Source organism: Arachis duranensis, chromosome 4, assembly GCF_000817695.3.
Source record: "Arachis duranensis cultivar V14167 chromosome 4, aradu.V14167.gnm2.J7QH, whole genome shotgun sequence".
In the NCBI taxonomy this organism is placed as follows: domain Eukaryota; kingdom Viridiplantae; phylum Streptophyta; class Magnoliopsida; order Fabales; family Fabaceae; genus Arachis; species Arachis duranensis.
Genome location: NC_029775.3, coordinates 3,631,273 through 3,643,294, shown reverse-complemented (window position 1 = coordinate 3,643,294; position 12,022 = coordinate 3,631,273). Strand labels below are relative to the sequence as shown.

The 12,022-nt window shown below is 40.6% G+C and overlaps 1 protein-coding gene across 1 annotated transcript; it reads right to left on the bottom strand.

The window, feature by feature from the left end:
• Positions 1-2,688: 2,688 nt before the first annotated feature.
• On the bottom strand, positions 2,689-3,159 carry LOC107482556 (lysine-rich arabinogalactan protein 19-like). The gene has a single exon (XM_016103087.1). The coding sequence runs from the start codon at positions 3,157-3,159 to the stop codon at positions 2,689-2,691; it is 471 nt and encodes a 156-aa protein (XP_015958573.1).
• Positions 3,160-12,022: the final 8,863 nt, after the last annotated feature.

The following is a 12,022-nucleotide window of genomic DNA, read 5'->3' as shown; positions in this document are numbered from 1 at the left end:
CACATCAATAGGCTCAAGTCTCACAAGCTTGTGTTCTTAATTCAATACATGCTTCACAAAGTATGTAATTCAAGCAAGTTTTACCAAAAATTTTCTTTCAATCAATTGGGTTAATGCCCTATATTTAAACTTCTTGGAAAATTTCAATATTTGACTAAGCATTGTTGTGATTGAAAAATTCAAAAATCTTCTTAGTTCACCCTTTCCTTTTTCACTTAAAAGCAATTTCTTATGCAAAACGGGTGACTAAGTGTTTGCAAGTCAAAGTATGATTTCTAATCACAACCACGAACTAAAAAGAAAGATATGCAAAAATGTATAAAGAAAAATTCAACTAAAAGTAAAAGTATGAAATCTATCATCTAAAACATCTAAGGATATCCATAAGCATTAAAGTATCTAAAATCCAAAATAAATCCAAAATAAATCCAAAATAAGTAGTAAAAGTATCAAGCAGTAAAAGTATCCAAAATAAACTCAAAATACATCAAATATATACAAAGAGTGTGCAAACTAGCAAAGTGGCCAAAATGTTCACCGGTATCTAATGATGCCACCGGCTACCTCCCCACACTTAAGATTAAGCATCGTCCTTGATGCTAATCCTGAGGATCAGGGATAGGTACACCGATAGGCTCTGGCTGTGGCTATGGTACCGGCTGAGACTCCTGTGTCTGAGGTGGTGCCTCCATATGTGCTGGCTCATCCGCAGGAATACCCTCAGTCTGTAAATCTGTGTGCTCCTCCTCATGGGTCTCTTCATCGGAACCGGAAGACTCTGGTAGAGGGGGCAACTCAAGGCCCTGGGCCACAAACATCTGGTCAATCCGATCCAGGCGACGCATGATCTGGCGCTTACTGCGCTCCATGTACTGGAAGAGACGCTGAACTAACAAGTACATCGGCTGAGGTGCGGCTGCGGTAGATGCTCCCGCAGGGGCTGATGATGAAGAGGGTCCAGCTCCCTCAACTGCTGCTCTGGCTCGAGATCTACGGCGCGAGGCGGGTCTCTCGTGCACCCAGGATCCCCACGGAATAGTAACTGGCTCCTTCTGAGGGAGCGGTGGAGGTGGTGATACATCATCCTGGTGCCACGGAACTCCGGCCCGCTGAATCATCTGAGTGACCAAGACCGGAAAAGGAAAGAGACCTCGGATGTGGGCTCTCCACATGAACCGCCTGATCAGCTGGGGGTAGTAGACCTCTTTCCCCTCCATCACACAGCTGATCAGGATCAACATAGCAACTGGGATCTCTGTGAAGTGAGTCGTAGGCATGACGTAATGAGCGAAGATCTGCTGCCAAGTCTTGGCCTCTCGGCTCAGATAACTAAAGTGCATCCCCTTGGGGGCCGTGTTATCGGCATCCATAACCCAAGGAGCATCTGGAGTAGCTATCACTGCCCTCAATGCCTCAAAATCAAAAGTCATGCAATGAAGGTCTATCTCGGCCTGCATGAATGCATCAGTGTCACTGGTCTTAGGCCGGCAAGTAAGGGCATCCTCTATGGCCTGCTTTGTGATGGGTACCTCAATCCCCCTAACAAGTACCGAATCAAGGGTGTGGCGGAAGAAATTGCAGTAGAACTCCTGTACCCAAGACCGGTTCACCCGGCTCAATTCCCTATCCAGAAAAGTCAAACCCATCCGGTCAATACGCTGGTGGATGATGTCGGTCAAATCTGATGGAATAAGCAGTTTCTTCTCAGTATTCAGATTCTTTGAATTGTAGCTTGGGAATCTGAGTTCACAGTAGAGATTGGGGAATTTGACCGTATCCTGAGCCGGTAGTAGTTGATTTGCCTTATCCATGTCATTTAAAGGGTTTTGAGCATAGGCAAGCAGTGAAGCAAAAGTGGGGTTTGGTGTTTTCTTCCTCTTTTTGGAAGATGATGCTTTTCCTTTCCTTTTTTCCGACATCCTGAAAAAATGGAATAAAATATAGGCATTTAAGCATTTAGCATGAAACGAGTAAAACATGTTCAGGATGTAAAATAGATGGCAAGCAAACATGATGTGAATAAAGTTTTGAAACATGGACAGCAGGTAAGACAAAAAAAACATAGCTGTAAACCAGGAATTCAATGTTTCAAACAATGTGAACAATTCTCAAGGAATGGGCATGTTCATCATCATGACTAAAAAAAATGGTCAAACGGTTTAAAATGCAAGTAATAGTGAAGTTGGTAAGTAAGGAAGTCAGTGATTTGGAAAAGTGGAATTAGAAATTAGTAGTATGATGAGAGATGCACCATTCAAGCACACAAATCATGTTTACAATGTTTAATGCAAATCCCGGAAGTCAAAAATAACGAGAATTAGCCCAAATTCGTAATAAAGATCAAAATGATATTAAATTTCTTGAAAATTGGGCAGCATCTCGGCTTAAAATTGGACGTTCTCGGGTAGCAAAATAGCACAAACAGCATCATTACAGTATCAATTAATCACAGTGGCCACGAGATAGCATCCAGGTAACACAGATTGCATATAGAGCAACTCAAAATTCGCACTTAGCAGACAAGCAGACAAACAGAAAATAAACACAAACGGAGCACTTATTAGGCCTAGAATCCTCTATCCAGCCCTAGCTACCTAACCGCAATTATTTCTAACTAATCCTAACATACAACATTTGAAATCAGACTAACTAACAGAAATATACACAGTAATTAACAGAAATTAACAATTAACGGAAACAGAAATTGGAGCAGGAACCTGGGGCAGGGAAGATCCGAGAATGGGAAAGGGAAATGGGACTGGGCAGGGTCGGCAGAAGCACTGAGAGGTGCCGCCGTGGACGGTGGCGGTGAGTGGGTGACGGCAGTGGCGGTTGTGCAAGAGAGCAAGGGGAGAGAGAGGAGGCGGCGAGTGGATGAGAGAGAGAGAGAGCGAATGGGAGTGGTTGTGATGAGAGAAGGAAAGAGGGTGCCCGTCCGGTGGTGGTTGCCGGTGGAGCAACAGTGGCGGCCGAAGTGGGAGGAAGAAGGGAGGAATCGGGGATGGGGGGTGGTGATAGGGAGAAGAGGAGGGAGGAGAGGGAAGGTGGGGTTGCCCGTCCGGCGGTGGCTGCCGGCGGAGCAACAGTGGTGGAGGGGGTTAGAAGAAGAAGAAGATGGAAATGGGGTTGTTGTGCGACTGCGCAGTGCGCGTCGCGCATTAGGTCATCATCATTTTGAATTGACGCGCGCGCGCACCCTGCGCGTCCGCGCGCATTAAGGAATCTAGGGACCCACGCGTGCGCGCACAATGCGCCCAAGCGTGGACGATCAAAATAGGCAAGAATGCGTGCACGTACCGTGCGCGCACGCGTGCAAGGAGTTGGGCTGGAGGCTTAAGGTTGGCCCATATGAGGCCTAACTCTCTGGTCAATGGCCTGGAGGTTGCACTACCTAGGCCTGCGCGTACGCGGAATGTATGCGTCCGCGCGAGTTGAATTGGGCCAGGGGCTCAAGGATGGCCCAGAGCTGGCCTAACTCTCTGGGGCTTGGCGCAAGATCTTGTAGCAGAAATTCGACGCGTACGCGGCAGGTGCGCGTACGCGTGCTACTCCCTATGGTTGTATGGCGCGCACGCACGTAGTGCGCGTCAGCGTGGAGTGAATTGGGCTCGAGGCACAACGCTGGCCTAGGAGAGGCCCAACTCTCTGGATTATGGCTGATGATGCATCCGCTCATGGACGCGTGCGCGTACAGCGTGCGCGCGCGTCCACCCTTTCTTTTTTTTTGAATAGGATAATGCCTAAAAGCTCTACTTGCCCAAAGACTCCCCATGGTGCCTACAACTCCTTATTTAGTCAAAAACCTACACTTTCTAAAATGCAAGTTGGTTTTGAGATTTATTCTATTTCTACTAATCACAACATACATGTTAATATTCTAGCTACTAATGTACACAGACAAGCTAATTATGATATGAAAACCTACCTACAATGGCAACTCAAATCACTTATTAAACAAGGTTAGAAGAGAGTGGAAAGAGTTTACCATGGTGGGGTGTCTCCCACCTAGCACTTTTAGTTAAAGTCCTTAAGTTGGACATTTGGTGGAGTCCTTGCTAGGGTGGCTTATGCTTAAACTCTTCTTCGAATCCCCACCAGTCCTTGCACTTCCAATAGCCTCCGGGATCCCAATTTAAACGTACAAGGCCTTCAAGGGGGCCTAAGCAAGTAACGAGGCCCTTAAGTTGATAGTGGTCTATGTATGTTCCGGGGTCCCATACTTTGTTTGTCAACCTCTTTTCTTCTTGATCTTTATGCTTCCAATATTTGTTAACTCCTTTTCTTCTTGATCTTCATGCTTCCAATAGGGTAACAAACTTATTGAATTCTCCTTGTAACTCATACTCATCATCTTAATCCCTTTGAATTTGGCTTCATTCCACCTTTGAGGTTCAAAGTTTGATATTCCATCCTCTATGCACTTTGATTCAATTTGTCCACCGACATCTAATCCGTTCTTACTCTCTAGCCCACAAAGAGCTCTAAGTTGACCGTCCGTTTCTAACAATGCATATTGATATGGGCCAAGAAAATTAAAGGATGAGATGATTACCCACTCAATTGTGATTGGGACGGCGACTTAGCAAGGAAGATATCCAATGGTCTTGACATTGTAGGTTCCACTTCCTTTGGCTCCTCCGTGATGATTTCCATCTTTGGATAACTTTCTTTAAATTCTTCTTGTTTGCTAACTTCCTCCAAACCTTTATCATTGATCAAGTTATGTGTTGGAGGTTGCGCACCCTCCTCAACATTGGTTTCACATTTGATGTGGGAAGTTTCAACAAGATCACCATTGTCGCTTGATGTAGAGTTATCTTCGTTGATGGAACTTCCTTCTTGTTCAACCTCCTCTAGGTCTTCTTCCACTTCTTTATTTTCAACAATCTTCACTTCCTCCGTTGTTGCAATCTTTATTTTCAACAATCTTCATTTCCTCCGCTTGTTGCAACATACGCTCCATTTCCTTGTACTCAACTTGAGACTCTAAAGTCTCCCTCATACCTCCCTATTTGGTTGCTTTCTCAAAATCATCCGTGAACTCATTTCGCTTGTGATATGAATTCCAAGAATCTATCTTTTGACGGATGGTTGCTTGAAGTCGATCCATTTCTTCCTTGAAACGATCCCTTAATTCTTGTTCCGCTTTACTAACATAAGTAGGATCATATTGCTCTTGGATTAATGGACATTGATATGCTTCCATGGAGGTTTGTGGCGGAGAGGGGAATTCATGATATGGTTGGAAAGAGGATTCATCAAAGCTTTGAGGTGGGAAGTTGTTTTGGTTATTGGTAGAGGGTGGAATTATACGGGACGTAAATTCTTGGAGGGTAGAGGTGAAACTAGTGAAGGCGGTTTGAAGTTCTTCTTGCTCTTGAAGGATGATACCAAGTGTATCATTCATGGGGATTTGAGTTGGAAGGTAAAGATGTTGGAGTGGAGGTGATTCAAGGGTTGCTTGTTCATAATCGTCACAAGGGTATGCATAGGGGGAATATAGATTTGGATCATATGTAGGCAATTAGTGGAAATAAGATGGGGGTTGAGAATATGGTATATAGAATGGTGGTGGTTGAGCTATGGTGGTGGTTGAGAGGTATAACCATGATAAGAATCATCATGTTCATAGGAATGATATGCATTATAGGAAGGATTACCATCATAGTAACTTGAAGGGGAAAGTTGCCATGGTGATTGCTCATATGGATATGTCTCCCTTCCTGAGAATTCGTCTATCCCATAATGTGAGCCATCATTCAAGTTTTCATCGCCTACAAAGTAGTCATAGTCATATCCAAAACCACAAGGACGAGAATTCATAGTGGCAAATAGAAATAAAACCAATAGAGATCTTAAAACTAACAAAAACTAACAAACAAACAAAAGACAAACATATTCACAATATTCACATATTTACATTAACCAAAAACATGGCACTCATGCGCACTCCCCGGCAACGGCGCCATTTTGACGAATGAATTTTTTTGCCGGTATAGAAATTATCAAGTAATCAATCGTAGTATAGTCTAAACCGACGCAAAATCCATTCATCAAACAAATCTACAATCTATAATCGAGAGTATTAGTCCCGAGTCGTTCTTCCCTAGGAATGCTACAAGGATGCATGCTATTGGTTAAGTGGTCTTTTGTGGTTTAAAGAGTGTAGCATAAAAGTGTGAATAAAAGAAAACAACAATCAATCAATGTTAAAAGCCTTGGCCAAGATTGAACATTAGAAGTCTCATCACTATAGCTTCATTCAATTGTGATAACAAAGGAGTGTTGCTTTACTTAGTTAACCCCTAATCATAGAGGAAAGTCAAGTAAAAGTAATTAACTCAAGTCACAAGTCCTAGTCTTACCTTAGGGAAGTCTAGCTTTAGTGCACTCTAAGTCAATTAGCAATCCTCAATTCTTAATCAACAATTGACATCCATCATTCAAGTGTCTCCAATGACTCAACCACTAGGCCAAGTGAGGGAATACTACACCATATCTAAAGTTGGCATTTTCTCAAACACTTGGAGGGCAAGAATGAAAGACATAGTAAAATTGAGAAGAGATTTAGAATTAAAGCAATTCAACACAAGAGATTAACAACAATCAACAATGAACAACAATGAAAATGAAATCTTCAATGAATCAATAGAATCCAATCTAAGACTTATGAGAATTATTGAACAATTACAACACTAATGAGATTAGAGAAAATGATCTACAACATGAATAAAGTAAATTGAGTGTTGTAATAGATCTCACCAAGGAATGGTTGAGAATTGAGAAAATGAAGATGAATCCTAGAGAGAAGTTGGAGTTTCTCTCTCAACAAATGTAACTAACTAAAAATATCTACCTAAGGATCTAAAATTAGTCTATGGATGTGAATGTGTGTTAATCCCCTTCAATCCTTGGCTCTTATATGCATTTTGGCGCCAAAGTTGGTTGCTGAAACCTTCCAAAATCGCCAGGCACGTGTTGCAATAAAAGAATCACGTGCGGACTACGACGCGTGCGCGCACGGTACGCGTGCGTGTCCCTGGCTAATTCTGCGATGTGCGCGCAAGCGCCTTGTGCGCGTACGCGTGCTTGGCCGAGATCAACTCTTTGGCTTTTTGTGCTTCTCTCCACTTGCATGCTTCCTTCCTTGCTTCCTTTGATCCATGCCTAGCCTATTTCAATCCTGGAATTACTAACAAACACATCAAGGCATCTTATGGAATCAAAGAGGAATTAGAATTCATCAAGATAAGGCTTAAAGAGCATGTTTTTACACTTAAGCACAAATATGGGAGAGATAACAAAACCATGCTAATTTATAGGCTAAATGTGACAAAAGGTTATCAAAACACTCTAAACTCAATACAAAATAACCCGTCAAATTGGGGTTTGTCACGTAGCTCCTGCATTATTATGGCGCTGTCGCCGCCCGTTCCCCCGAAGGGTCGCATCCTTGTGTGTGGTTCAGTGTGTTGTCGGGGGGACCTTTGCCGTCCTCTTAGTGAGGCGACGGAGGCCGCCCCTTCTGCTCCGGCTCCTTGGCCTTGGTCCCCGGGGCCCGGCACAACGTCCATCTAGGTGATTCCCCACAGACGGCGCCAATGTTCGGTCGTCGGTTGCCGGCAGGTCAGGTGATTAATTGAGGGGGAATAACGCTTCGACCGCAGTCGTGCCAGGTTTAGATCAGCCGGATAGCCGAGCTCTCGTTGTGGAGGGAAGGAGGGGGTGCCACCTGCAAAGACACTCCGACGCTCTAGTCAGCTAGTGTGCAGGTGGGGAATATGATAGGTGGACAAAGTGACATACCTTGGGGGAAGGGCAGGTCCTTCCCCATTTATACCGTGTCAGGGGTGGGCCCTATAAGGACAGGTCCACCTTCCTCGAAGCTTCCTCACAGCTGTAGTGGAGAGCTGTCAGGGACGCATGTCCGGGTCGCGTAGTGAACTGCATGTGCCCGACCGCTCGGGTCGGGTCATCAGTGGGTCGAGTCGACCCGTGAGTGGCTTGGGCCAGGCCGTAACAAAGTTAAAAGTAAAATTCGAATTTAAAATCTCTGGATAAGAATGAAGAGATTATCCCAAAATATTTTAATCTATTATCATTTATAATGATATAATTATATGTGCTAATCGTTACAAATGTAACTATATAATATCAACCCATTAATGAAAGCATAATCAATTATTAGATAAATAGGAAACTTTTTATAAATGTTCATATTCTGTATCATTTATTTTACTTTATATCAATAGAAGGTTGTGATAAGTTTAGAGAAAGGGAGTTGAATCTATGCCTTTTTTTACTTTAATAAACTTAATCTTTAAATACAAATTTGTAGTTCTGATTCTGTTTGAACTTAACAGCGAAAATTTACGAGACAATTTATTTTTGTCTCATGAATATCAGAAAACAAAATAGAGCAAAGAAGAAAAAAACTAACACCATTATGTATCCTGGTTTGCTTGTCTTGTGCTATGCAACCTACATCCAGTCTCCTTCACAACAATGGAGAAATTTTCACTATAGTTAAAAGTATTACATACACTAATTCCACAGGATTGACCCAATCCTTTAACACTCAAGTTCTAACCTAACTTGACATTGGCTATGCTAATACCTAACTCTTTACTCTTAGTGCTCACCCAACTAAGAAAGGGGTACCTCACAGGTACTGGATACAAGACACAAACTTACCTAAAGAAATCTGAAAATAACTTTAAACTTTTCTCTCAAGTGTATCACTCAAAAAATTACAGAAAGATAAACATAGAAAAGTAAATAACAATCTGTAAAACATGAAAGAGATTGACTTCTTCAACAGCCTCTTTGCTATGTGATAAACCAGATTTGCATGTCTCTGATTTAGTTCTTCATTTTTTGCAGAATGCTTCTTTGAAAGAGAGCACTGTCCAAGTAGATGAACTTCTTCAGAGAACTTCTTCACAGAACAAAATCTCAATACACTGGGTTATCTCTCCTTAGCTTCTGAATGAACAGAAATCTTCTTTTATCTCCTTGTATGTTGCTTGGTTCTTCTTTCTAGGTCAACTTCTTAAACTTTGTGCTTCACCAACCCATTTTCTCACTTTTTCCCATTAAACCTCAGAATGAAAACTTTGGTTCTGACCTTATCTTGTTGACCGAAAATCATAGGAAAGCAGAAAACAGATATCCTTAATGGTAAACCCAAATCTTAGCCATTGAAACACAACTTGGTCTCCAAAACACACTTGTGACCGTAGATATATAGCAGTGAAGAGCAGAGACCATTTTCTTCATTTTTCCCAATATGGAGTGACAGAGAGTTACGGAAGAGGAGAAAAAATCACGATGCAAGCGGGAAGAAATGAGTTACCTTTTAGCTCTGCCTTAGCTTGATGTGGTTTGAAATGGTTGATTAGACTTCTGTCATTCAAACTTAATCTTTCTCTTTCTTTCTTCTTTAGTGAACAGCTTGGAGTGATGGATACAGGCTTGGATCGGGTTTGATTTGCTTGGCCTGTTTTGATCAAGGTTCAGAAAACCTGACCAGTCATCAAACCGCTTTAGTCACTGGTTCATTGGTCTAACCGGTCCAATCGGTGGTTCAACCGGAAAAATCGTTTTAGAATAGAATAATAAATAAATTATAAATACACATCCTAAAATATAATTATAAAATATATTCAAAATTTAAAATACTACATAAAATATCATCAACCAAATACATATGATCTTATCAAAATCCAAACTCAAAAGTTAAATAGTAATAAAAGCATATCTAAATATTAAATCCCAACATCATGATTTATCAATCATAAAAATTCGCAAGAACTTGTTACAAATATGCTTCGGTGGGATGATCTTCACTTTCATTCCCACCCTGTTGAGCAGAAGAATCAAGAGATATGAAATTAGTAAAACATATATGAAATTAAAAACAGCCACAAGCCCACAACATAACACAATGAACATTAACAATTCTGCCTACAGCATTCAGCCAGACAACAATATTACAAAACTGAGTGAGTTTTCAGCATTAACAAAACAGAGTAATAAATTAACAATTTGCTACAACATTCAACCAGTCAACAATATTGCAAAACAGAGTAAGTGTAAAACTGCAAAAGTGCAAAACAGCATTCAGCCACTCAACAATTACAAAACAGCAAAATTGCAAAACACTAAAACACTAGTAGCCCTCTTCATAGTATTCATATTTCTGTATCAGAGGGTGAATTTCAAATACAATAAAAAAAACTTATTAACCAACAAACAGAAATTGCAATTAGAATATAATAAAATAGAAGACCAGAATTAATTTAATTTTCAGATTATTTATTTCTTATACTAACCAACAAACAGAAATTGAGCAGAGGAACGAAGAACGAAGAAGATGAGCAGAGGAAGTTCACATAGAAAGTTCACAGAAATTGAACAGAAATCGAAGTTCACAGAGGAAGTTCACAGAAAAAAGAACAGAAATCTAAGTTCACAGAGAAAGTTCACAGAGTATCAACTTCATATTTTTTATACTAAAGAAGATGAGCAGAGGCGAAGAACAAAGAAGATTAGCAGAGGACGAGTCACTCACCTGGGATCGATGGAGGGCTACTGGTGTTGAGGACCACGCGACGATGAAGACGATGAGAGGGCTACTGGTGTTGAGAAGATGAAGACGATGGAGATGGAGGGCTACTGCGCAGGGAACTAGGCGACGATGGAGGGCTACTGGGGCTGAGGACCAGGCGACGGCGGTGGCGCTGACGACTTGAGATTGCGGCGACGATGGGGGGCGACTGGGCGACTAATGGGGGTCGGGGGAAGAAGGGGGGTGGGGTGCTCCACGAGCGGGTCGGGTCGGGTTACATTTTAATTTTTTTTAAACAATAAAAACAACGTCGTTTTGCAGAACTGGTCGGTCACCGGGCTGGCCCAACCGGCCGGTTTTTGGCCAGTTCACCGATTCTTCCAACTGCGATTTTTAGAGGAGGCTGGACCGTTTGCATCGTCGGTTCGCGGTTAAACCGGTCAAATCGGCCAGTCTGGTCCGATTTTTAGAACCTTGGTTTTGATTTCTCAGCTTGGTTTTCTTTTGGGATTAGTTTGAATTATCAGTCCACCAGCCTTGTTATTTTATTTTCATTCCATTTGGACTCCTGAATTGAATTTTGGCCTCCAACATTTAATAAATAATTAGCAACATATAATTATTAATAATCAATACTAATTATTTATTTTGTCCAAAAATAATGTTTGTCATCATTAATTAATTTAGTTAATTTCTTAACTCAACATCAATAATATTAATGTGGGTTAGTTTAAGGTTTGTTTTTATTTTATTAATTTTTTAAATTTAAAGTAAAAATAATAGCAGATCTATAATATCTATTAATGCATGTAAAAAATAATTAATAAATTAGAGTAAACTCACTAATTTATTCTCAAAACATCTAATTTTTTTTCTGATTTTTTTTAATACATATAAGTACCTTTTATCTCAAAGAAAAGGCAGAATTAAAAAAAAAAAAACTCACTATCATGTATCATATGCGCCAAAATGATGACACTGTTCAGAGACACATAACTAATTTGTTCTTCATCATGTGCTGGGATTCACTTGGAGTTATAAAGTGGATATTATTGTATGGCCTTTTAGATTTGTGATCACTCATGACACCCTCTTCATATTATAGTGTTATATACACACACTACAAGACGAAATTGGATGATGTTATGTGAGGATATCAACCATATACATATCTACTATATATCATAGTTTCATTAACACAATTGCATTTAGCCTTTAATATACCTTAAAGTTCAACAAAAAATCACTAGAAAATGGTGGATGCATGTGACTTTTTCTTTTCTTTTTTAAAGGAAGGATTCCAATTCTCTTGTCTTCTTGTAATAAGAATTTAAAAACAAGAAGAATAATAAAAAGAACTGTCGTTTGTTTAGCAGATTAAATATATGATTCTTTTATTATTATTTTATAATTACTAATTTTTTTTATAAATTTTAATATATTTTAATGATT

Excerpts from the sequence above, each read along its gene's own strand:
- LOC107482556 (XM_016103087.1), bottom strand. The coding sequence starts at position 3,159 with ATGCGCGACGCGCACTGCGCAGTCGCACAACAACCCCATTTCCATCTT.